The sequence below is a fragment of the Canis lupus genome, chromosome 8 (genome assembly GCF_048164855.1).
Source record: "Canis lupus baileyi chromosome 8, mCanLup2.hap1, whole genome shotgun sequence".
Taxonomy (NCBI): Eukaryota; Metazoa; Chordata; class Mammalia; order Carnivora; family Canidae; genus Canis; species Canis lupus.
The window spans coordinates 55,041,696-55,068,884 of record NC_132845.1 but is presented as its reverse complement, the minus strand read 5'-3'; the positions used below and the strand labels follow the sequence as shown (position 1 = coordinate 55,068,884).

The window sequence follows — 27,189 nt, the reverse complement described above, 5'->3', positions numbered from 1 at the left end:
TGGGTGCCAATAAAACTTTATTTATGGACACTGAAAAATTGAATCGTATGTAATTTCCACGAGTCACAGAAGAGTCTTCTGGTCTTTTTAACCACTGAAAAGTGAAATAAAAAAACATTCCTAGGTCTTGAGCAAAAACAGGATCTGGACCTCGGGTCGCAGTTTGCTGTCCCCAACACTCATCTCTGTAGGTGCTTAGAACAGCACCCAGCACACTGTTGCTGAGCTAATATTGAACACCTGTGTGCTCAATACATGTTAGGTATTATCATGTTGGAAGGTGTGAGTATGGAAGTGGTGGACAGCGGTGGTTGGCTTTTTGGGGAGGGGCAGGCCACTGGTGGGGGAGGAAGGGCCTGCCTGAAGGGGAAGAGAGGCTGAGGTGAGTTATCAGATGATCCTTTGTGCCTTGGGCCACCTCTTAACCGGGGTGTCCCTGTGCTTGGGTAAGGGGCCCGGAGCACTGGCTTGACTGCAGAGGACATGGCCCCACCTCTGCTCCCAGAGTGAGGACCTCCCATCACACCCCCAGGCATCCCCCATTGCACTCTGCCCCGTACACCCTCTGAGGACCTTGGGCCAGCTCCTTGCCTGAGGGCACAGAGGAGACCTGGCCCCAATGTCACAAACTGAGAACACCTGATTCACAGACAGCTCCAGCTTCAGGGCTGGTGCCTCTTCTGGCTTTGGCACTAGGCAATGGTTGTCCGCCCTTGATACTTCGGGTCATCCCCCTATGTCCCCACCCAGGCTGGAGGAGTGGGTGAAACTCCAGGCTTGGGGCTTTGGGGGAGTCTTTCTCTCTCAGGATCTGGTGATAGCTCTGTCAGGCTTCACTTCTGGCCTTTGTCCGGGCGAGCACCATTTCCTTGGCCCCCATCTCTCTCTGGAGCAGATGTGCGAGGGGTTTGGGCTGCCAAATCTTTCTCACTCTGGACAGCTGTGAGGGTTGCTGGGCAGGGTCCAATGGATCCCCCTGCACACACTGAAGCCCTGTGTTGTTGTTCAAAGCAGACTTTTAGTCAATGTCTCTGAAGAGCCTAGAGGAGGTGCCAAGGGTCCCCCTCCATGTGCAGGAGACAGGGTCTAAGATCTCAGACCGTGGCTGGGGGTCCTAGCTACATCTCTCTTCACCTCCCGGCCTCAAGACTCAGCTGGTTCCTGGGTATCTGTGAGCTGGTCGGAGAAGGCCCTCTCCAAACGCAAGGTATTGTATCTGGGAGGTGGTGTGCCAGGCACCTGGGTCCCAGGGGCTGGCGGCAGGCGCAATGCGGAGGTGAAAGTGGGCAGGTCATCGTCTATATCAAGGCCCGGGTTGTCTTGGCCCTGAGGGCTGGGGGGAGCATGTCTCCGGGCCCACCACTCCTTGGCCTTCTGCCACTGGCGGCGGGTGATGATAGAGAGGGAGTCAATGAAGAAGACCTCGATGATCTCAATGACACAGACAACAGAGCAGCTCATCCACAAGCCCAGCTGGCCACCAAAGTTGGACAGAAGCATCTCGATCTGCAAGGGAAGTCAAGCCACATCATTAAGAGGGCCCCTCCTCCCGAGTTGGTCTCATGTAGGGACCCCGATTCCCAAGGGAGTCCCTGGCAAGTCTTGGCCCTGAATGGGTTTGGAGGAAGCAGTGGGTGGGCTTCCTGTTCCTTCTTCCCCTGCCTACTCTGATCCCAGGCCTGGCTGGCCTACGGCGGCCCTACCGGCTCAGGTTGGATCGCCAGCATCTGACTCTGCTCCCTGAGGCTTGTCGGATGGGCACATTTGCAGACCCTGGACAGGTGCCAGAAGGAATATACTCACGCTGTTGGCAGGGCTCTCCATGATGGATCTCTGGTTCAGGTCTTTGTAGAATATTAAGAGTTTGGCCAAGTCTGTCCTGCAGAAATTCCAACAGGCGGGGCCAAGGTGAGTCAGGCACCTTTGGGTTCTACTAAATGGCCAGCGCTTCTGCCCAACCCCCAGCACAGCCCAAGCCCTGAGCTTCCTGGGGGTCCTGGAACCCAGCCCATGGGGCTCTGTGTGTACCCTAGACCACATCCCCAGCCTGGGTCTGGTTTTTCAGGTCACTCATTCCCCTCAAAACCATTTCCCACTCTCCAGACTAAGTCAGCCCACCCTGCTATATACTCCCCTAGCTCCCTATTCTTTATTAAGCCCTGACATTGCGATTATTTGATTGCAATCTCAAATACGTACAGGAGACATGCAGGTAATGTAAATGAGTGAGGTAGGCTGGGTATAAGGAAATGATAATGACCATAATAACAGCCAGCATTTATTGGACACTTCCTGTGTTGCCACCAACCATTCCTTTTTTTTTTTTTAAGATTTTTTTTATTCATGATAGACACAGAGAGAGAGAGAGAGGCAGAGACACAGGCAGAGGGAGAAGCAGGCTCTGTGCAAGGAGCCTGACGTGGAACTCGATCCTAGGACTCCAGGATCACGCTCTGGGCTGAAGGCAGGTGCTAAACCGCTAAACCACCCAGGTATCCCCACCACCAACCATTCCAAGTGCCTTATGTGAATTACCTCATTTAATATTCAAAACAACCCTATGTAGCTATGTTTTAATCATCCCCATTTTATAGATCTGGAAACCAAGACCCCAGTCGGTTAAGTAACTTATCCAAGAATGTACTGCAATTCAGACTTGGATAAATCTGGCTTCAAAGTCTATGCTGTAAGCCATGGTACTAAATTGCCTCCTGATAGAACTGCGGCAAGCTGGAAAGCCCATGCCTATGTCAAAGGGGCAGCTATTACTCAGCTCTTTCGTGCTATGCAAGAACAGAGGTTTGCTATTTCCAGAACTTCTGATCTTTTAGGAAAGCCAGAAGTAACGGATCCCTTTTGTGGAGCTGCATTTGGTCTAGGGGTCACTGCCTTGCATGCGATGCTTGGTTTAATAGTTTGCAATTGCTTGGCCAAAGTCTATTTTAATGACTAGACCATAAGCACATTGGGGGCAGGGATCATGTCTGCTCAGTCATCATGGTACCCCCAGCACTGCACACAGCACCTGGCACCTAGGGGATATTCAATAAATACTGGAGGCTAGTCTGACCTCCACTGGGCGAGGCCCAGTGCTGGGCTCTGTGGAGATGGGAATGGCCCAGAGAGATGTGAGGTCCCATGGCAAGTCCCTCATCCTCTCTTACACCTTTGTCTCCATCCGGGGGTCCCTGAACTCTGGCCTGGCTGATTTTGGCTAAAGCTCCCTTGGAAGTGAATTTTGATGTGGACAATTTAAGTGAGATCAGAAGCTGCGGGGCTCAGAGGAGTATTTTTTTCCAACTTGGTCAAGATGTATCAGGAAGCCATGAAACCAACTTCCTAAGCCATGACCAGTACTTTTTACAAAGCAAAACAGGATAGGAAATATCAGATCTCAGCCACAGGGATGTTCAAAGTCTTTGTCAACTGATACAGGCACTAATCATTTAGAATGGTGTCAGGATCATTGGAATGGATGTAAACAGTTGATTTGGCTCTACTGGTTTGCAGCGTCTGAAGATTGGCCTAAATGCTTTGTACATCATAAGGAAGGGCTGTTACATGAGACTTTTTATCTCATTTATATAATCAATAGAAAACCATTTTCATACTGCAGGTTATGGTCAAAACGTTTGAGAACCCCAGACCTAAATCAGGGCCTGGCTCCCGACACGAGCTCAATCAATATTTGTTGAATAAAGAAAGGAATACATGAAAAAGAGAGGGTATGGCAGTGAGGAAGCAGGTGAGGAGGCTGGGGCCCACAGCCAGCCGAGGCAGAAGAAACAAGGCGAAGGTCCACTTACTTGTTGAGTTTTTTCTTTATTTGCTGGCCTTGGTCCCAAGTGAGAACAGGCAGCAACCATTTCTGCAATGGAGAAAGAAGGCATGACCTGGGGATGCCTAGCGAGGCCGGGGCCAGGCTGTGGGCCTCCTCTGTGGGCCTCAGCCCCCCACCTGGCCTCCCCTGTGCATCTCCCCTGAGGCTGGAGGACACAGGTAGAGCTGAGGATGTGAGGGCAGAGACAGGCCAGGAGAACTTACCTCGGAAACCACAGATGGCCACTGTGCCAGACTGGTGGTCAGTGTCCACTCCTTGAAGCTAAGGGAGGAAGGGCACAGAGTGAGCGTGGGCCGCCCGACCTGGCCCAGCCCGGTGTGTCCCATCCTCCCAGGCCCACTCACCTGCAGGCTTCCCGGCACACTGACTGGCAGCCCAGCTCTTCTCGGACAAAGGCCTGGTGTAGCTCGTAGTAGCAGTACACTGAGGGACAAGGCAGAGGGTGGTGTGAGCTGCAGGGCCACAGCGTCCTTCCTGGGAGTCACCAATGGTGCCCCCCCGGGTCTCTTTTAAATGATTTCTCCTCCCATTTTCTACAAACACTGGCTCTCTGGAAACAAATGCTGCTTTGCCATGTTGGGAGACACAATGCTGTGGAGGTCAAGGACATCCATCGGGGAGTCGGCAGCACTAGCTTGGAGTCTAGCTCTGTTACTCCCTGGCTGTGTGACTTTGGACAAGTTGCTTAACCGTTCTGAACCTCAGTTATCCGTTCTGTGAAAAGGGTACTGTCAACAGTTCTACTTCCTGGAGTTGACAGAGGTGGTCAACCTCTTAGCACAGGCTGGGGTTCAGCATTAGGTCCTCAAATCAGAAAGTAGAATTCAAGCCAGGCTTGAGGACAGGAGTGAAACTCTGCTTCACATTTCTCTACCACCACCTCCCTCCTGCAAAAGGCCACAGCACAGGCTGGTGCTGTGGCTGAGCTGATGCTCGCCCCTGGCTGGGTCTTACTTACTCCAGTTGGGGTGCTGCTGATAGTTGCAGTAGTTGGCTGCCGGAGGCAGGGGCTGGCTGTACTGGGCACACCCACATTTCTCCACCATCTTTGTCTGGAAGCACGAGTGAAGGCAGATCTGAAAGACGAAGCCCAAGGATTCCCTTAACCTCCTTGCACGTGGACGCCAAAGAGCTCCCCTCTCTACACAACCCGCATCCAGAGGATCAGCTTCCCACAGCCTTGGCAGACAGCGTAGATGGGTCCCTCGTGGCACAGCTGATTGGGCCAGGGGTGGCCTTGACACCAAAGGGACCAAGGTAGAAAAGTTATGGAGAATTTCGGCTGAGTTGTGGAGAACAGGCTGTGCTGGGGCTGGACCCGGGGCGATCCTTTCCCAATTGCATTGAGTGCTGACATGGGAGGAGGGGACATTGGAGCAGATGCCGAGAAACATGGTCCCCAACTCTTCTGTTCTCAGGTCCAGTCCCTCTACACTGGATCCTTGGGCATCATAAGCCGCCACAATATTCACAAAGCTTGGGCACCTGGGTGGCTCAGTGGTTGAGCGTCTGCCTTTGGCTCAAGTTGTGATCCCGGGATCCTGGGATCGAGGTCCACATCAGGCTCCCTGCAGGGAGCCTGTTTCTCCCTCTGCCTACGTCTCTGCCTCTCTCTGTGTGTCTCACAAATAAGTAAATAAGTAAAATCTTAAAAAAATATATCCACAAAGCTTATAGCATGAAAACTCATGACAAGGGCTCCAAATCCCGGTTTGCCATGCCCCAGCTGTGTGACCTCAGGGACTTCCTTAACTTCTCTGATGTTCGGGTTTCTTCACCATTGAAATAAGTCTAACAGTACCTACTTCATGAGGTGGTTGTGAGCAGGAAGTGAGTTGATATCTGTAAGGTGTTTGAACATGGTAGCCTCTCACTAAATATTAACCAGGCGTGTCTTTCCAACGAACTGACCTTTTTTCTTTTCTCTTGGTCTTGAATTCAGTTTGATTGTATGTTTATTACAAGTGGACATTCTTTGACCAGCAATCTCTTCTCACTTAGCATCCCTACCACCTTCCAGCTCAGCTCTGGTGTAAGCTATAGAGGACTCAGGGCGTAGGAACACCTGCTCTTTTTACTCTGCTGGGGTGATTTTCATGAACTCTGAGCATCCCAGTAGGAGGGGAACTGCAGACTCCCAGAATGTAAGAGAAGGCATAAGGGGATGGCCCTCAAGGGTTGAACACTCAAATGCTTTCATGGGTCAGTGATACAGGTAGTGCATTAGGGGCTGGTGGGGACTACAGTGAATGAGAACACACGCGTCTTTTAATGGGGCAACTCCACCCACTGTTTATACTGCAGGCATATGGGCCCCCATGTTGCCAGACCTTGTTTTTTTAAGAGAGGCTGGAAATCTAGGTTTTTATATGAAAGTCTCTGACTTTTAAATGGCCACCTGGGCCAGAAAAACTAGGTGTGCAGGCTGGAAGGAGCTGGGGAGCTGCCAGTTGGCAGCCCCTGATCCAATCCTCCCCGTGATTGCTGAGGATGACATCACTGGCCCAAGGACATCAGCTAGCGAGGGGCAGGAAGAGGCCCAGAAGCCAGGGTCCCGACCGCTCAGCGCATGCCCCTCCCAGACTGTTTCTCTCCCGTCCCTCACTTGCCAAGGCCTATTTAGGGAAGCAGGCCTGTCTCGGCTGTACATTGTGTTCCACCCAAACCTCAATCAATTCAGCTCTCGTTACAGACAGGCTGCAGAAGATTACAAACCGCTGGCATTATTTGTTCTTGAGGTCTTTGGATGAACCCCAGGAATCATCACCAGAGTTCCTGGTCCCAGACACACCCCAGCCTCCAGATAGCTGTCTCCTGGGTCCAGGCCACAGCCCAGGGCTGAGGGCCCCCTCCGCCCATACCTGGAGGGAGTATGCAGCGTTGTAGATATTACTGATTGGCACGTCACTCCCATCCTCCGTGCACTGGCTGTAGGGTTCGCTCAGCTTGAAGGACTCCGTCTGAAATCACAGCAGCACACATTCAGCCCTATCTTGTCCCAGGATCCAGATGGGGACACCCCTGGTAGCTGAGCACTTCGTCATTTAGCAAATATTTACTGAGCACCTACCAGATGCCTGGTACTCTTCTAGGCACTGGGGACTCAACAATGATCAGTATGGACAAGCTCCCTGCTCTCATGCTTACTTTCTAGTGGGGTAGACGGACAATCAAGAGGCAAAGAAATGCATCCGATAAGTGGATAATTAGGGCCAGTGATCAGTGAAACTGGGAAGAGGGACTGGAGGGCTTGGGGGGAGGGGTACGGTCTTTCCAAGAGTGATTAGGGCAGGTGTCTTTGAGAAAGGGACATGTTGGCTCAACAAGGAATGGCAAGAAAGAGCTGGATTTGCTCAGACGTGGAGGAAGGGGGGAAGGCAAAAGAAGCAGCAAAGGCTGGCGTGCAGGGTGGCTGGAAGGCAGCACGAGAAAGATGGAGCCAGAGAGGGAGGCCAAGACCAAATCACGGCAGACTCCATGCTGCGAAATCTGGATTTGGATTTTGAAATGGTAGTAAGCCTTTGGAGAATCCACTGGGAGAGGGCAGGAGGGGAAAAAAGATAAGCAGTGGCTGTGTGCTTCATGAGATCCTCCTTCCAGGGAAGGACCCATTTCCTACCCTCTTGTATGCTGGTCCCAGAAGTTGACTTGGGAAAATTGACTTTCTTGGAGAGGGCCAAGGAATGCCCAATAGAGTAGAATGATGATACCCTGATCAGAGGAGGTGAGAGAATCATAACTCATAGTTCAAAAAACCTTCTGAAATAATGTTTCATTGGCTACTTTTGGCTCTGGTTACTATTTGTCACTGCAAATAAACAATCCAGACAAGCCAATTAAAAAAAAAAAAAGAATGGGGCACCTGAGTGGCTCAGTGGTTGAGCATCTGCCTTTGGCTCAGGGCGTGATCCTAGGGTCCTGGGATTGAGGCCCACATAAGGCTCCCCACAGGGAGAAGCCACCTGCTTCTCCCTCTGTCGATGTCTCTGCCTCTCTCTTTGTCTATGTCTCTGTCTCTCCATGAATACATAAATAAAACCTTTAAAAAATATAAAAATAAATTTTAAAAAAGTATAATGTCTCCTAAGGGATATGATAACTGAATATAAATTGTGACCAGTTTAAACAATCACATTTTCTTTTTTTTTTCTTTTTTTTTAATTTTTATTTATTTGTGATAGTCACAGAGAGAGAGAGAGAATGAGGCAGAGACACAGGCAGTGGGAGAAGCAGGCTCCATGCACCGGGAGCCCGACGTGGGATTCGATCCCAGGTCTCCAGGATCGCGCCCTGGGCCAAAGGCAGGCGCCAAACCGCTGCGCCACCCAGGGATCCCTGTGACCAGTTTATAGCCAGTTTCCTTGGGGGTGGGGGCGTTGTATTGTTTTGTTTTGTTTTTTGTTTTTCCTGAGAGTGGGAGAAAAGGGGAAATCGATGGCAGATTTGTGAGAGGAAGAAAATCTTTTTTTTTCCTTGAAGAGTGGCCAGATAGACAGAAAGGGGATGAGGGTTGGGGGGAGGGTGGAATCAAGAAGTTTGACCCAGGTAGAAAATGTAGCCAACTCAAGTAGCTGTAATCTCCTTCTGTTTGTATTATAATCCATCTGCTCTCCATTAGTCTCCCCCAATTAACTGCAGGGACCTTGAGGGCAATGAACAGAGCCCATTTTAAAACATTTAAACAGAAGCAAAGGGAAAAGTAACCACGTGGTCTCCTCTCTTCCCTAGGAGAGGAGCAGATCTGATCCCAGATACACAGAGAGACAGGCAGACAGACATATCCATACTCATACACTGCCTTTGCCCTGCAATCTCCCCTTCTTGCTAACAATAAAGAGTAAGTATCTTTCTGCATCAGTACAGAATAAACAGACTTCCTCCATTCCTCCAATAGCGGGGTGGCTAACAGATTCAGGGTGTCCAGAACATGCCACGGCTGGCTGGGCCCTGGTGTACAAAGATGCTAACAGTGGCTTCCATGGAGGGCACTTCAACTCAATGCCACCCTCTAAGCTTCCCCCAGGGGCTGGATGCCAGGACCCTGAGATCATGACCTGAGCCAAAGTCAGATGCTTACCTGACTGGGCCACCCAGGCGCCCCTCAGCTCACCTATTTAAAGGTATGAACTGTGCCAGGGAAAAGCCCAGGCAGCAGAATGATGCCCTAGATGGAATTATGGGTGGTTTAACTCTCCTTTTGCTTTTGTTCTGTTTTTATATTGTAATAAATTATAAAATTTATTTGTGTATGGCAAAGTTGGTACTTTGAATCAATGGAGGAACAAAAGAATTCCTCAGTATATGAAGTGAGGACTACTGTTAACTCTTTGGAGGAAGTAGAGAATTCTATCTCAACTTCACATCCTGCAGAAAAAACATTCTAGTGAATTAAAGTATTAATTGAAATAATAAAATAACTGGAAGGTAACTCAGCTCAGTATCTGATCTCAAGGAAGGAAAATCCTCAATAAGCATAATGACTAAAGAAGAAAACAAAGATTTCGACTATGTAAACATCTGAAGTATTTGCATGTAAAACAGTAGCATAAAGAAAACGAAAGGAAAGCATAAACCGGGAAAGATATTTGTAATACATATGGCAAATAACTAGTACTCTTTATGCTCTTTATGTATGGAAGAGATCAATGTCTCAGAAAGGAGGAAGGTGTCACCAATGCCAAGAAAAATTTTCCTAACCTCTCTTTTAGCTTCAAACTTAATTTTCCTTTCCTTCACATCTCTTTTCCTAAAAATAAAAAGTACAGTAGCAGCCAATATTTTTGGAACACTTACTACATACGAAGCACTGTTCCAAGTGCTTCACATGAGTCTACTCATTGAATTCTCATCAGCCCATAAAGTCACATCATTATTATCATCCCCATTTCACAGATGAGGTAACTGAGACATTGAGATTATACAACCAAAGTACAAACCTGGGCACTTAATCCCTGTTATGCATATGCTTGCGAAAAGAGGCGTGCTTGTGTTTATAGATTTAAAAATGCACAATAGGGTTTGCAATGACAATGAAGTCTCCCCTCTCTCCAAGATCTGGCTCCACACCACCCTGGGTGAGTTGTCTACCCTTGTCTACTTCCTCATCTCCCATTCATGACCAGCTCAACATACTTTGGTTTCTGTTCCACTCCTTCCACCGAAAACTGCTCTGGCAAAGAATACTGGTGATCTCCTGGTGCCAAACCCAGAGAGCACCTTTTGTCCTTTATCTTGATTGACCTCTCAGCTGCGTTTGGCACTTTTGGCTCACATCTTCTTTGAAATCCTCTTCTTTGATTTATCTGACACCAAATTCTTCCTGGCTTCTTCTTCTCATTCTCTGCCTCTATTTCTCCATTTTCCTCCTGCTCAGCCCTTACATATTTGCATTCTGTCTCAGGTCTTGGGTGATGGCATTTACTTCCAAGTCTAAAATTATGCTAGATGCCCACCCCTCCACCCCCACCTCTGTTTTTCTCCTGAGCTCCAGGTTCATAGCATCTCTGGACCTTCTCACCTGGATTTCCCAAAGGCACAACAGCTTAGGTATGTCCCAAACTGAAGTGGTCATCTTCCCCCACAAACTTATCCCTCCTCTTGCATTCCCTAATTCTGAGCCTGGCACCTCTGTCCACCCCACTATCCCAAGCCAAAACCTAAATATCAATCTAATTTCCCTTTCAGTGAAGGCTTTCCTCATTGACCTTGGATGTCAAGCCCTGTTGCTTCCATGCTGGAGTATCTCTCAAATCCATTCACTTATGCTCATCCCCCCAGCCATGGCTTCAGCTAGGAGCCTCATCATTTCTTTCTGGGGTTACTGTAAATATGCTGCCTCAAGTATCTTGATTACTCATCTTGGCTACTTTATCATGACTATGCTTCAGCCAAAGAGATTTCTTTCTTTCCTTTTTTTTTTTTTTTAAGATTTTATTTATTTATTCATGAGAGACACACAGAGAGAGAGAGAGGCAGAGATGTAAGCAGCAGAAGAAACAGGCCCCCTGTGGGGAGTCTGATGTGGATTTGATTCCAGGACCCTGAGATCATGACCTGAGCCAAAGGCAGATACTCAATCATTGCGCCACCCAGGCGGGCCCCAGACAGCGATTTCTCAGAAAGTTTTACTGCTTGGTTTAAAATCCTTCCTGTGACCCCTTTGTAATTGCTTTGCCCTTCGTTTGGACAAAACTATTTGCCTGACACTTGTCTTTCAACACTCTATCACTAGGAAGCCTTCACCAACAGCTGCTCTCTGGGCTCCCAACCATCTGTCCATCCATCCATACATCCATCTGTCCATCCAACGTTATTTGCTGAGCATCTACTATGTCCTAAGAACTGAGCCTGGAAACAAGACAGAGAATGTCTCTGTTCCCATGGGGCTGGGAACTGTGTTGCAAAGCTGTGTTGTCTTAAAGATAAGATATTTAAAGGCAGGTGTTCTGTTGTATTCATTTCTGAATTTCCAGTGCTTTGGACACACAGTCCCTCACTGAATGAAGGAAAATGTTTTAACCAATTGATTGTGTCTACCAGCTTCACATGTCTGTCTAGAAAAAAAATAAACAAATAACAAATAAAGAAGAAAGGAAGGAAGTCTAGTTTGTTTGGACTTATTCTTAGTGACCCCACGCTGACCTCTTATAATCCCTAAGATTACCTTTTGTTGTTCCAAATGCTCATAAATCAAAAAGAGAGCTGACTGACCCTGCTCTGTCGCTTTGGTTCTATATGTCTTAAGTTAGGTGTAGCAGAAAACCTACCCATGTCTTTGTTTACCCACCACTGTTAAAGAAAACATTTTCTTTCTTAACAAGATGGTGGGTATTTCTAAGCTCAGAGAAGGAAATCAGAGGGTAGAAGGGTAGAAGTCCTGAGTTCTTGCACTTGTCCAACATCTTGGATCCTCACCTCCAGGCCTGCAGACACTGTGAGGGGTTGAAGGGATGGAGAGGGCAAAAAAGAGAGGTCATAAAAGTTTTTTAAAGGATATAGGATGTACTGCAAGTCCCGAATCATCATTCAGGCTGCAAATAAAACTGCACGGGAAATGTTGGGTGAAAACATTCACTATTCCTATTTGGGAGTTTTGCAATTCTGGGGACTAGAAGAATCAATTACTTCGAGCCTTAAGCGATACCCTAAAGTTTTTCCAAGTCATGGTCTCGTAGCTTGGGGCTCAAGGTTATCTGTGGGGGGGCGGAGCAATCCGTATCCACACAGTCCAAGTTGGTACAGGACACTTCCCGTGTTGCAACAAATGTCGCACTTTGGAACATGTCTCCCGAGAGCACCTGGGTTCCAGGGAACCATCCTGGTTGTTTCTCTTGTCCAGGATTGTCCGTTTGATGGGGCACTGGAGCCACAGATTTCCTCTGGAATGGCACCGTGTCAGTTCATCATCTAGGCTGTTTCAACTTAAATATTGCCTCCTTAGGAAAGCACTCCTTGAACTCCCCACTTCCCCCCATTAAAAAAAGTAGGTGAGCCATCCCCCTGATACGTTCTTGTGCATCCTGCATTTCTCCTTGCTAGCACTGATGATGGTTACAATTAATCATTTGTGCAATTTTTTGGCAGATTCTAAGCTCCGACCGGACAGCGACAGAGTCTTACACTTTGATATGGTCCCAGTGTCCAGCATGTAAAGGTGCTCAGATAATGCTTGTTGAATGGATAAATAATGGATGGATATACTCCCAGTGCTCACTATATCACTTTATAACCCCAAACAAAGCCATCATTTATGGCTGTGCTAAAGTTTTTGTCATTCTAGGGGTGCCTGGGTGGCTTTGTTGGTTGAGTGTCTGCTCAGGTCGTGATCTCCAGGTCTTGGGATCAAGTCCCACATCAGGCTTCCTGCTCAGCAGGGAGTCTGCTTCTCTCTCTCTCTCTCTCTCTCTCTCTCTTTCTCTCTCCCTCTCTCTCTCTTTTCCTCTACCCCAATCCACTGGTTGTTCTCTCTCAAATACATAACTAAAATCTTTTTAAAAATTTTAAAAATAAAGCTTTTGTCATTCTAGCTTTGCTTTTGCTTAGGAAGACACACTGCTTCTCCTCTCCTGTTGAACCACTCAACTTTCTAAAGCTGAGGTTCCTGAGTTTTCTGCCTCTTGGAATAATCACCAGAGTTTGGTAAAAACACGGATATTGGACACATCTCTCAGAGATTCTGATTCAATGGATCTTAGTCCGATGATCAGTCAGGTTTGGAAACCACTGCTCTGGAGGACAGATATGCAAGGAATGAAGACAAAAGGTGGAGAGTTACTGGCATAAAAAGACCTCAGTCCTGCAAACAAGAAGATTGCCTAAGTAGTGGAGTGGCTGGGGGGCACACTCCTCCTCACCTTGCCCTTCTGCTTCCATTGGGCATAGTTGACTCAGGGAGTGGACATCTGCAGAGATGTGCTTCTGTTGACAGGTATGAGTGTTTTTGGCACCCAGTGAGGTCAGAGAAGGTCAAAGAGTTGAGGGAGAATAGTTCTTGATAAATGAGGTGAAATTGGTGGAGGTATGATTGGCTAAATAGAGTTCCGATGGCCCAGTGACTTCCCATTAGCCATTAAGGAGTGGTTTATATGCTTCGGAGATCTTTCAGGCGGCCCAGAAAGAAAGGTGTTAATCGGCTCTACTTCAAAAAAAAAAAAAAAAAAAAAAGGACACCTGGGTGGCTCAGTGGTTGAGCATTGCCTTCAGCCCAGGGCATGATCCCGGAGTCCTGGGATCGAGTCCCATGTTGGGCTCCCTGTGTGGAGCCTGCTTCTCCCTCTGCCTGTGCCTCTCTGTCTCTCTCTGTGTGTCGCTCATGAATAAATAAATAAGATCCTAAAAAAGATTATATTTTTTAAAAAATCTGCTCTATTTCCATTAGTGACAAATATAGTTAGTGTCTGATGCACAGGTTCCATAAGTGCTAGTTAGTGTCTGTCTTTGCAACAAGCGAGGTTACTTCAATTCTTTCCCAAAATGCCATCCTGTGTCTTCGCTTGTCCATAGAGAAGATACAGAGACAGCCTTTAGCATAACTGCTGGAATGACCATTGCAGGGACTATTAGGACACAGGACGATGCTTCCTTTTGAAACCAACACACTTTTCCATAAGTTGTACCTTATTGTTTATCCTTGAAAAAAAAAAAAAAAAAGAGCTGTTCTCCTAGCCACCCCTACAGGAATCAGAATATTCTCTTACCAGGTGCATCCCTATGGAGGTGGCCATGGCAGTCTCGATCTCTGTTCCCACGTCCTCGATGAAGGGATATTCGTCCTGCCGATGGACAATCACCTTAGCCCCAGTGGAGGACACCAGGAAGGGGTTGTATTCCTCTTCGTTTATGTACAAGATGACCTGCAGCCCTGGGAGGATACATGGCTACTGTGGTCAAAGGCTCGTTAAACACTCCCTGGTGGTAGCCTACCTCTTCCGCTGCTTTGGGAATCTCAAAACCAAGACATGGGCATTTCCAACAAGTAAAAGATGGACAGGGCTAGACTGAGAGCTTCGTGGAGAAGGGGTTGGGGCGATGGTGCCTGACTTGCTCACTGCCGTGTGCCCCAAAATTGCATCACGGCCACAGTTCTGCTGAGCAATAACTGCTACCTTGCCCCAGACATGCATCTCCACATGTTCTTTTGAGATGCGGAGCTCTGCAGAGCATCCAAAGGGACATGCAGTGCTGTGGCTGCTAAAACCCTTATAGAAAAGCACTAATGCTGTATTTGATCACTGGTCTAACTCCTCTCCACACTCCAGCTCCTACCCCTGCAGGGTGTTCTGCATCCAGCAGCCAGAAGGACCTTTGAAAATTGGAGCTCAGGGGCACCTGGGTGGCACAGTCGGTTGAGCATCTGACTCTTGGTTTTGGCTCAGGTCGTGATCTCAAGGTCATGAGATAGAGCCCTGCGTCGGGGTCTGAACTCAGCATGGCATCTGCTTGAGACTCTCTCCCTCTGCCCCTCTGTCTCTCTCTCTCTCAAATAAATAAATAAATAAATCTTTTTTAAAAATAAGAAGTATAATAAAATTGGAAATCAGATCAGGTCACTCCCTTGCCTAAAGCCTTTCAGTGGCATCTCATTGGATACATGGGAATTCTGTGGAATAAAATCCATCAACCTGACTATGGCTGTCACATCTACGATGATGCAGCCCTGCCTGCATTTCCCCTCCTCATTCCCCTCTCTGAGCTCTTAAGAAGCTCCAGGCACCCTGGACATCTTTCTGTTTCTACAGCACATTGAATTCATTTCCTTCCAGGATTTTTGTACTTGTTAAGTGCCCCAAATGCTCTTCTGTGGACCTTACTTTGGATCTTCTCACCCCTAACTAACTGTTCTCAAAGACACTTCATTTGAAAGAAAACCCCCATCCTGACTCCAGCACCCCCTTCCCCTTCACTACCTGACTTTCCTCATAGCCCTCATTAGGAATTATAAGCAGAAAATGTCTACGTGTTTGTTCATTCGTTTGTTATCTGTCCCTCCCCCACTGAATTCAAGCTCCCTGGAAGCAGAGATGGCATCTGTTGACCTCAGTATCTCTGACACCTGAAAGAGGACCTGGCATGCAGCAGGTACTCAATAAATGTTTGGTGAATGAGCAAATGAGCAGGGCCAATATGGATTGAAAGAAGAAAACTTTGAGAGTTCATTCTGACTTCTTCCATTTGCAAATAAAGGAACCAGAGCACAGAGCAGGCAAGTGATTTGCTCAAGGTCACACAGCACATATGTAGCAGAACCTCATCTGCATATCAAATCGTGTTCAATTTGCAGAGGACTGCAAAAATTCCTCTTGTGGGTAAGCCAGGCCCATCTGTTCCTGCCTTCCAGTAGCTGAACAGCGGTAGTAGGAGTACTGGAGGTCATAATGGTATTTTTTTTTTAAGATTTTTATTCATTCATTCACTCTCACACAGAGAGAGAGGCAGAGACACAGGCAGAGAAGCAGACTCCATGCAGGGAGCCCGATGTGGGACTCAATCCCGGGACTCCAGGATCATGCCCTGGGCCGAAGGCAGGCCCCAAACCGCCGAGCCACCCAGGGATCCCCTCATAATGGTATTATTAGTGGTGGTGGTGGTAGTAGTAGTAACTACTAGCACTTATGATGTGTTTCATGTGTGTTGAGGACCGAATTATGTTTCCCTCCCTCTAAATTCATATATTGAAATCCTACCCCATAATGTGACAGTATTGGAGACAGGGCCTTTAGAGAGGTAATTAAGGTTAAGTGAAGTCATGAGGTGAGCCTCGATCCCATAGGACTGGTGTCCTTAGGAGAATAGGAGATACCAGAGCTCATTCTCTCTTTCTTTCACTCTCTCTGCCTCCCACAGAGGAAAGCCCAGGTGAGGACACGGCAGGAAGGCAGCCATCTGCAAGCCAGGAAGAAAGGTCTCACCAAGAACCAAATTCACCAGCATCTTGACCCTGGGCCCCTCACCTCCAGAACAGAACAGAAATATCAGTTTTTTAGGCTACTCAGTCTGTGATATTTTGTTACACAGCCTGAGCAGACCGATACAGTGTGTGCCAGGACTTACTCTAAGCACAATACATATATTAAGTCCCCTCAGTAACCTTAGAGCAGACATATGATTATGATTCCCACTTTGTAGATGAAGTGCAGTAACTTGCATGGGGTCACACAGTGAGTGGCAGAGCAGGGTTCGGGCTCCAGAATGTGTTATCTTAACCAAGATAAAGGTATGTTTGCCTTCCTTGAACTTCTGGGTTCAAGTCCACCTGAAAGCTGCCTGCCCTGCGTTACTCATTCCAGCTACAAGCATAAAGCAGAGTGATTTTCCAGTGATGTCACTGTTGTTCTCTCCCAAAAGTAAAGAGGAGATGTCAACAAGGAAAACAGGCACCAAAAAAAGGAGCTAACACGAATGCTGATGGAAACACTGCAGTCAAAGGGGAAGTGGTGTCCCTGGTTGCTGGCCAGGTGGAGAGATCCCGCATTTCTGGAAGGCTGGAGCACCCCAACTGTCCTGCTGCCAGTATGCTCCCTGTTGGTGCGGGCTTCCTTACCATATTCACTGCCCCCCATGGATGTGCTGAGGATAGTCTCATTCTCTCTGTTGTTGAACGTGTAGCAATTCCCATACATTGGATGGTGGAAAAGCGTGAAGTTCCTATGAGGAAGAATATGGGTCAGAAGGAACTTTGGTAGCAACTCCCCTCGTGCCCCTGAGCCTGATGGCTGGATGGGCAGTGCTTATGGGGCTAAGTCTCTTTTATGGACAATAGACATTAGACATGACTTACTTTCTCCACCTCTCGTTTGATAAACCACAAAGCCCTTCCTCACCCAGGCTGACACACGTTGATGAAGGCCTATTCTCTGCTTTGTTCCCTCTCTTAATCCTCTCATCTGTCTCCTCCCAACATGGCACTCCTTCTGCCATATGTCTGCCCCAAATTCTTCTACTTGTGAATTTCTTGGCCAGCATATGATAGTTTTCCATCCCAATACAAGGAAATGATCCCCTGAGAAGGAATGCATCACATATGTCCTTATACTGACTTTAGAACCCAACCCTCAGGCAGACATGATTCCAATCACTCAGCTTCATAAGGACCAATATCCCTACTTATATATAGTGTTTAAAAATAATGAAATAAGCCTTTTGGAGAGGCAGAACACTCTAGAATGTCCCTTCACTGCTCAGTCACCACCAGGGCTCTGAGGGTTAACTTACTTAAAGGCAGAAAGGTTTGAGGGATCACCTATCTGTACATAGACCTTTCTTCCTCTCTTTCCCACCTTCCCTTCCTTCCTTCATTCCTTCCTCTGTGCTAGGTCAGTGGTTCTCCATCATAGTGTGCATGATGGTAGCATGCAAGGTTATAGACTACCATCAACACTGTTTTTATGAATAATTTATTCTATGGATACTTTGACTCTATGCCATCTCTATCTTCCTCACTGACTCTAGAGCCTAGTTCCCATGTAAGCTGTTTTCCAAAGGGCAGGGTCAATGAGAAGAGCATCTTTTGCTCACAAGCCCACCAACTGAGCTGCAACAGGCAAGGGGCTTGGAGCTCCAAGCCCCTCAGTCCTAGGGAGCTAAGACAGCACAATCCCCTCCTCACCTGGCATCACAAGACACCCCATCAAAGAGGCAAGTGACCAGCAGCTCCTCAGCAGAGTAGCTCATGTTGATTTTCTTCTCCAGGGGGACCTGTGCCATGATGTTCATGTAGTGCAACTTGTACCACTCCTGGATGGCATTGACCCCCGAGCTGAAGGTGTAGAGGGTACAGTGGGATGTGTCATTTGAACACTGTGAATAAGACAAGACAGCAGGCTGAAGCCATTGGCACTACCACTGGCTTTCAGAAGGACGGTAAGGAAGAGGAACTGGGACTCTAGACCAGACACTCAGGGGGGACAGTAGAGACATCTGAAGCAAGGATGGGCTTCCTCTTACTTCCAGGGGCTGAGAGAGATCAGCCTCAAGGACCAAGAAGGGGCTGAGAGTAGGACAGAGTCTCACTGTCACAACTCCCTATGACTGTTCACCAGTTAAGAAGAAAAACCAGTTTCTTTAGCATCTCCAAATATCCAGTTATGGTTGATTATGGCTACCGACTTACTACACACCTCTAGCCATTTCCTATTGGCTCAGCAGTCTAGAAATCTGGATGCTTGCCCAGACTCCAACATGATTTCTCTGCAGGATCTTGGGCAAAGCATTATGGCTCCATTATTTCACCTACCAAATGTTGGCTAGAATGCCCATCCTTCCCAACCTCACAGAGTAGTTGGGAGGACTAGCATTTAAAATATATAATAATGAGAGCCTTATAGGGAGACTGTCGTATGTGCCAGACGTTCTCATCACACAGTTTGGAAACTCTCAAACGGACATTGAAGGATTGATTTTGCTCTTGAGGATTACGGAGCAGGTATCTCATGAAAACAGCCAGGAAAGGTCTCAACGATTAAGAAAAGGTCATTTTTTCAGAATTTGTAATTGGTGCTCTGAGGTCCCACAATTAGCAAGCTGGGTATAAGACATAGAAGTGGTATCTCATCCTACAGAAGTGTCTGGGGCATGGAGAGGTAGGGTGATTGAATGACTTTGCCCAGGACACTAATGGAATTCGATTTTGGTGAATGGCTGCTTCTTCAGAGCCCCTCAAATGGGACCAGGAAGGAGAGATGAAAAGCCAGGCTCTAGCACCTCACAAAGGCAAGTGCTGAAGGGGACATCAGGTATTTCTGCTATTTCTTATCTATTTTATCCCTTCAGGGTCTGCATCCTAATTTTGCTTTGGTGGAACGTCCTTTCCTCTGTTGGATACAGTCTAATGAGACTGTCCACCATGATGCCTCACCCTCCGTTAGCTTTTAGATGATCAAAGCTTGACCAAGACGGGATTTGAATCACCTTTATGGATGGAAGAGTAAAAAGCCTGAAAATAGTTGAAGTTTATTTAATTCAGCAGCCATATGTGAAATGACTTTCCACCATTTCTTTCCACCTAGATCCCCAATCTTCCCTAATTTCTGTCCTTTGAGAGGTCTCTGTGAGCTTCTGGTCCCTTTCTAAGACATTTTTTTTTCCTGCTGAGTATTACCCAAGTCAGTTTTAGTTACCTGTAGAAAATTCACCCTTAACTGGGTGTATTTCTTTGGGTAGGACCAGAAGGCCAATGGCAAAGCAGAAACTTTCCTGGACCTACCCTCTGCAGCCCATCCCACGCCCCCAGCTGTGAGGCCGTGCATCTCACCAGTTGGAATCCCACCACCTCCTTAGATGCGTGGACGTGCATGGCATCCGATGCCTTGTGAATGATGCGCCCGCTGAATTTCCGCTTCCGCCCTGTGAGGAAGTCCCTGGCCTGGCTGGTCTCATCCTGACTGAAAACCATCAGTGGGACCAGTCGGAGGAATTTGGGCCTTGTGCCCTCCCAAGCCGAGCTCCAGGACTCTGCCTCTCGACGTTTTCGAGACGTATTCTCCGGAAAGCCATACAGAGTCTTTAAGGCCACTCTGGTCTCCTGTTCCAAGTCAGCTAGAAGGTCCCGCACCACACTGTACCTGCCAAGGTGGGAAGGAGTCAGGGGAAGGGGAAGCTGGCCCTTCTCCCCCTCTGCTTTCCGTCAGGGCGTTCAGCCTTGGGCCCACTTCTCCCCTGCCTGCTTGGCCAAGGAGACTAAGCCCCATCCAAAGTGACTATTGGCTTAAATAAACGGTGACAGGCTCCTGTGTGACCCTTGTGTGACTTCTCATGGCTTCATTTCTGCCACTACCATCTGCTTGCTCTCGGGGTGTGTTGGTGAGTTTGCCCCAACCAGCATTTCTGGAGTGGTGACTGTCAGGTGCCTCCCATAAACCAGCCACAGTGAGGACAATTACAGTGCAGACAATAGCTGCTAACTGGAAGTCTGTCCCGGGCACAGGCTCCGTCTCCACCAAGCACACTTGTCCTTGCCCGCTGATTCCCTTTGAATCAGTGCTGGGAGGGAAGATGTTTAACTGTCACCTTGACAACCCCTAAGAACACAAAAGAATAATACAGGTGACTGTATGAAGCATAACACCATCTTTAACTTTTCATAATACAAGTAGTCCTGATCTTCCTCCTATCTGCCCCCCTCTCTCCTCTCTCTGCCCCTTGCTCTGTGACCAGGTGACACAGCACAGTGGCTGAGTGTATACATTCCAGAGCCAAACTACCTGGGGTCCAGTTCCCCATCCCGGTTCTGGATTTGTGACCCCAGAAAAATCATCTCAGCCTTTCGTGTCTCAGTTTTCTCATCTGTGAAATGGGATTATTACCAAGATTCAATGCGTTTATCCTGTGTCTGTGTGTGTATAAATATTCACTATTGATTTTTATCAGTGCAATTATATTTGTTAATATTTCACTTCTTGGGACGCCTGGGTGGCACAGCAGTTGGGTGTCTGCCTTTGGCTCAGGGCGTGATCTGGAGTGCCCGGATCAAGTCCCGCATCGGGCTCTCTGCGGGGAGTCTGCTTCTCCCTTTCCTTGTGTCTCTGCCTGTCTCTGTGTGTCTCTCATGAATGAATAAATAAATTCTTAAAAAAATAATAATAATATTTCACTTCTCCACTGTAACTCAGTTCTACTAGGACAAAGACTGTTGGGTTGTTTGGTCCTATGCCCCAGACTCTAGCACACTGCCTGATGACTTGTAGGTGCTGAGTAAATTGTTGTGGAACAAGCGATGGATGAAGAGAGGGAGGGAGGGACAGAAAGACTCTGAGATGAAGAATGAGTCAAAGGACTCAGGCGGAGAATGAGTCTTAGACCTGATTCTGATTTTGACCAGTTGGTTTCCTTTGATTATCTTCCTCCCCTGCTCCTCCCTAATCCCCACACCCACACCTGCTCAGACGAATTCGGCCGGATTCTGACCTGCCTCACAGATCAGTTTTCAATAATCCCAAGCAGGACTCCAGTGACCCATTTAGAACAGGCCCTTGGCAGACAATAGGGCAGCACGGAGGGCTGATCCTGCCCAGAGCCCAGTGATCTCAATTAGTGGGGCTGGGTTCACTGAGATGAGGGTTTGGGGCAGCTGAGATTCTTCCGGAAGTCAGCTGGGTGTCACTTCTGAGTCAGCCTCCAGCTCACATTTCGGGGAGAGTGAGGATATAAGCCTACAGAGCTCAGGGGAAATGGCTAAGCTGGGCTGAGCATGCCCGTGCCTGTGTGTGTGCATGCACACGTGCCCGGGCTGCGGGGGGGGGGGGGGGGGGGCTAGCGCATCCCAGGCCCAACCTCCAAGTGCAACTGACCCTCCGCCTCCCCCTCCTATCTGTCCTGAGCTAGTCCAACCTCAGAAACGGCTGATAGACAGGAAACTTGGTACAGATTTAACACCTGGGAGAGAGAGTTTACCAAGATTGGCATCGAATTCAGGTTTGTCACAAGCAGGTGTGGGGGCTGGCACGGGCCACCGTGGAGAGGGCCTTGGGCCTCTGCCCGGCCCCCACAGCCTAGCCCTGCTCCTGCCTCTTACTTGTAAGGGTTGATGTTGCAGATGGTGACAGCAGGAAAATCCAGCTTCTGGAAGTGGACTTTGATGGAGACAGAGACGGTGTAGAAGGAGGCCACGAGGAGCGCACACTGCCAGAAGATAAGGGCCACGGCGGTGAGCGTGAACAGAATCCAGAGCAGGCGACGCAGGCGGCCGCGGGACACCACGATGCGGCGACAGCCGTGCGTGTTGGTGTTCAGGCAGTACCACCGCATTAGCTCTTTGATCGTAGGCGCCTGGGGCCCCCTCACCGGCAGATTCTTCTTGATTTTGGCTTTGATCTTCTCTCCAGGAGCCATGGCGAGGAGGGGACACAGAGGGGCAAGCAAACTGGAGGGGTGGAGAGGCAAAGCAGGTGAGCTCACACCCCCCCCCCCCCCCCCCCCCACCGACCAGCTGGCCTTTTCCTGGAGGCCAGACTCTGGGAGACACCAGCCCATGTGCCCTCAGAGGCCACCCGCCTTTTTCCCTCTGGGGGCTGGATAGTCCGCATTCTGAGGTCCCCGCCCCTTTTGCGGGATATTTGGTGTTTTGGCCTTGGCAGCTGCCAAAGGGCTGTCTCCCCCTCTTGCAGCCCCCATGCCCAGCCGTGTGGGGGCGCAGGGTGCGGTTTCACCTGTGAATCACTGGACAGCTTTGAGGAGCCTTTCCTCTGGGTGCCTGGAGCAGGAGCCCTCTGCACATCGGCCTCTATACCACTCTTACCACGCTCCCCCATATTTAGAGCAGGAGGCCTGTACCTTATGGCTTCCTTCAGCCTGCTCCCTTGGGGCAGCATTCCTATCACACTTGCCCACCCTGGCACCTAGCTCAGTGTCTGGCACTGAGCAAGTGCCCTGCAAATCTTTTCCAGCAAATATAATCTACCAAGAGAATTTCTTGGTAGCCAACTTAGATCCTGTTTGGTCACTCTTGCCATGTTTTCTAGGCTTTTCCCCCTCTGCTTTTCGTGCAAGTAGAGTTTCTGTTTCATTTCTGTTTAACTTCTCTTTACAGTCAAGCATTCAGTGTTTCTAGAGCACCTTTTAAACAACAGTCCACAACTATGGGCCACTTAATATTTGCCAGGCGCTGTGCCATATCTCGATGATTCTAAGATATCACTAACTAAGGGAATACACTTTGATTAAATAACAGCTTTGGGGAAAATGTTGGAAAGCAAATGACCACATTCATCAGTGTACACGATGCATTTCAATCACAGACACTTTACAACATGGAACAACATTCTTTCTAGAGATGAACTAATAGGGGACCCTCGGGTGGCTCAGTGGTTGAGCATCTGCCTTCGGCTCAGGGTGTGATCCCGGGGTCCTGGGATTGAGTCCAACATCAGGTTCCCTGCGGGGATCCTGCTTTTCCCTCTGCCTATGTCTTTGCCTCTCTCTGTGTCTCTCATGAATAAATAAAATCTTTTTTAAAAAAAGAAATGAACTAATATGTGTATATTGTATATTATATATATTGTATATATATATATAGAGAGAGAGAGAGTCATGGTTATAATATATAAACTCTCACTAGTCTCATAAATATATACAGTCTCTCTCTATATATAATCTACATCTACTTCATTTTGTGTTTCAACAACCATTACTATTAACTTCATATTATAGAGGAGGAGAATGAGCTCAGAGAGGTGGAGTAGTTCATGCAAGACCACACCGCTAGTAAGTGGAGGAACTGGATTGGAATCTTTTTTTTTTTTTAAGATTTTATTTATTCATAGAGACACAGAGAGAGAGAGAGAAAGAGAGAGAGGCAGATACACAGGTAGAGGGAGAAGCAGGCTCCATGCAGGGAGCCTAACATGGGACTCGATCTCAGGTCTCCAGGATCACAACCCCAGCCCAAGGCGGCGCTAAACCACTGAGCCACCAGGGCTGGCCAGATTGGAATCTTTTAACCTTCACCACTGTGGTGTATGCTTTTCAGAGGCCTGGTGTGCTGGGTGCTGTCCCTTCCCCAAGGAAGAAGGAGAGAGAAGGGATCCTGAGCTATTTAATTTCCAAACTCTGGAGAGTCAATGTAACCACCCCCCAACAGTATTGAGCCCTGGTAAGGGGGGAGGGGAGGTATATGGAAACTCTGCCTCCTATGTTACCATTAGTGACAGAGGCAAAGTAGAGAATACCTTAATCTGGAGTAGGATAGACAGGGTGGTCCCCATGTCCCAGAAGGCCTATGTCTGGGACAAGAACTTTAGTTGGCCCCATCAAGTTCTTCAGGCAGGATTCTGGACTTCAGGAGTTACTTTTTTTCCACTCTGACCCCAAATTGTCCAAATTGGGGGTATTTTCCAAATTGGGGAGCTGGGGCAAAGGTGGGAGGCTTTCAAGGTTATGATGTTAATGGGTTTCAAGTTTATGATGTAAAGGAAATAAGAGTGCTGGGGGTGGAGGGGCCAGTGAGATGTCCAGAGTCGGCCACCTCCCTCTGACAGCACCCCCTCCCAGGTGCATATGACCTTACTGGGATGGAGGGAACCTCAACTCTCAAAATTATGCTGTTAGCTGCTTGGCAAGAAGAATGTAACTTATTTTGTTTTGTCATTGAAAATATTTCTCATCCCTACCTCTTCTCTCAGTACAATCCAAAAGCAAAAAAAGGGGATCCCTGCGTGGCGCAGCGGTTTGGCGCCTGCCTTTGGCCCAGGGCGCGATCCTGGAGACCCGGGATCGAATCCCACGTCGGGCTCCCGGTGCATGGAGCCTGCTTCTCCCTCTGCCTGTGTCTCTGCCTCTCTCTCTCTCTCTCTCTCTGTGACTATCATAAACAAATAAAAATTAAAAAAAAAAAAAAAAAAAAAAAAAAAAAAAAACAAAAGCAAAAAAAGTTAACAAGTTTGTTTGTTTGTTTGTTTGTTTCAAAAACCTGGGTCCAGGGACACACTTGGGTTGCTCCGTCGCTTAAACCTCTTACTTTGGCTCAGGTCCTGAGTTTCGGGCCCTGGGACAGAACCTCACCTGGGACTCCACACTCAGAGTGAAGTCTACTTGTCCCTCTGTCCTCTCCCCACTTGTGTTCTCTCTCAAATAAATAAATAAAATATTTTTTTAAATATTAAAAAAAAAAACCCACCCTGGGTCCAGGTTCAATTTCCTGTCAAATAAAACTGCAACCCAGGGAAGGTTTTCTCCTCTGGGTAATGTTCAGAATCACAGATTCTGGACACTCCTGTCTCTAACTCCTCACTGAACACAATCCCTGGGGTCCCTGTGCCCCATCAGCTCCTTCTCCAGGACTGACCTCGGCCCCACTGGATCAGCCACGGATGTCACTGAAGACACAAGTGAAAGAAGCTAAACCGTCTTGCTCATCACAAAACAGATAAATGTTCACACAAACAAGTGTGTCAACTTCAAAGCAAAGCAAGGTTGTGGTTACTACTAGGTTGTGCTGCTTGATTAAACATGATGCCTTTGAGGAAGAACCACTGCTGACACAGAGCTCTCACTCTTTAAAGTACTTTACAGGGCAGCCCTGGTGGCTCAGCGGTTTAGCACCGCCTTCAGCCCGGGGTGTGATCCTGGAGACCCGGGATCGAATCCCACGTTGGGCTCCCTGCATGGAGCCTGCTTCTCCCTCTGCCTGTGTCTCTGCCCCTCTCTCTATCTCTCTGTTTCTCATGAATAAATAAATAAAATGTTTTTAAATATATATAAAAAAATAAAGTACTTTACAGGTATTAACTAATTTCATTTCCACAATAGACTTCTGAGCTAGGCATCCTCATTCCCCCCATTATACAAATGAAATGGAGACCCTGATGGGACACCTGGGTGGCTCAGTGGCTGAGCATCTGCCTTTGGTTCAGGTCATGATCCCAGGGTCCTAGGATAGAGTCCCACATTAGGCTCCCTGCAGGGAGCCTGCTTCTCCCTTGGCCTATGTCTTGGCCTCTTTCTCTGTCTTTCAAAAATAAATAAAATCTTGAAAGAAAGAAAAGAAAAAAGAAAAGAAAAGAAAAGAAAAGAAAAGAAAGAAAGAAAGAAAGAAAGAAAGAAAGAAAGAAAGAAAGAAAGAAAGAGGGACGCCCAGGTGGTTCAGTGGTTGAGTGTCTGCCTTTGGCTCAGGACGTGATCCCAGAGTTCCAGGATCGAGTCCCATGTTGGGCTCCTGCGAGGAGCCTGCTTCTCCCTCTGCCTGTGTCTCTGTCTTTCTCTGTGTCTCTCATGAAGAAAGAAAAAGAAGAAGAAGAAAGAGAAAGAAAGAAAGAAAGAAAGAAAGAAAGAAAGAAAGAAAGAAAGAAAGAAAGAAAAAGAAAGAAAGAGAAAAGAAGAAAGAGAAAGGAAGAAAGAAAGGGAGACCCTGAGAAGTTAAGTAGTTTGTCCAAGGTCACACTAGAAAGTGGCTGAGCTGGGATTTGAACTCAGGAGTCCACACTCAACTACTAGCTGTGCTACTCCTCAGATAGTAATAATGACAATAATAGCAATAGCGGCTATCGTTTATTGAGCCCTTTCTACTCCCAGCCGCCCTACGCAGCTCTTTTTTACACATTACCTTGTTTAACGCTCACTCTAATTATATGAGGTACTAGTACTGTGCCCATTTCACAGGGGAGGAAACTGAGGTGCAGAGTGATCGGCCCCAAGCCACACAGCAAGATTCAAAGGACTTTTTTCAAATTGCAGGGCTGCTCAGGACAGCGACTCCCCCCTGCGCCCCGCGGGCTTACCCCCGACCTCACCTGGCTTCCAAGCATCAGGCTCTGGGCGCGGGACTGAGCCTCCCCACCCCCCCCCCCCCCGCCCCCGACTCCGCCGCCGCGGCCCGCCCGGCACAGGGCGACCGCAGCGGTGCTGGGGCAGAAGCCAGCGTGCGGAATCCAGCGCGACTCAAGTGTTTGCTTCTTTCTGCAACCACAGTCAGTCACCCCCGAGAAGGCATTCCGGAGGGAAAGGGGAACAGCCGTGGTCGAGCGTCACCGAGGCCCAGGGCGGGGGCTGCACAGGTGCTGGGCGGAGAGACCAGGCGAGGCGCTGCCCCGACCCTGTTCCCGAGTCGCCCAGACACGCCTGTCGCCCAGCTCCGCGTCCCGGGCAGCTGGCTGGACCCGCACCCCGCACGGACTGGGGAGGCGCCCCAGCATCCCACTCCGGAGGCAGCCCGGGCTGAGGCCCGCTCCGCCACCCACCGCGCCGACGCCGCCCGAGAAGCCACGGCCCCGCGGCCGCCCGGGTGCCTGGCGCCCCCCACCCGTGCGACCCGGCCTGGCTAGGCTCACCTGGCTCGGTCCCGTGCGCGCGATCCCCGTGCGCTGCGTCCTGCCGCCCGGCCAGCGAGAGCATCCCGCCGCCGCCGCCGCCGCCTCCGGCTC

General features: G+C 48.6%; 1 protein-coding gene across 1 annotated transcript; it reads right to left on the bottom strand.

Annotated features, from left to right (window-relative positions):
- Nucleotides 1-27,189, bottom strand: SCNN1G (sodium channel epithelial 1 subunit gamma). Its single transcript, XM_072836167.1, has 13 exons — nt 27,097-27,189; nt 21,849-22,196; nt 19,590-19,899; nt 17,946-18,136; nt 16,881-16,984; nt 14,038-14,201; nt 6,703-6,801; nt 4,800-4,917; nt 4,186-4,264; nt 4,045-4,102; nt 3,807-3,868; nt 1,804-1,879; nt 1-1,506 (listed from the first exon to the last, which is right to left on the bottom strand). Exons 2-13 carry the CDS (start codon nt 22,163-22,165, stop codon nt 1,144-1,146), a joined length of 1,941 nt encoding a protein of 646 aa, XP_072692268.1. The 5' UTR covers nt 22,166-22,196; nt 27,097-27,189; the 3' UTR covers nt 1-1,143.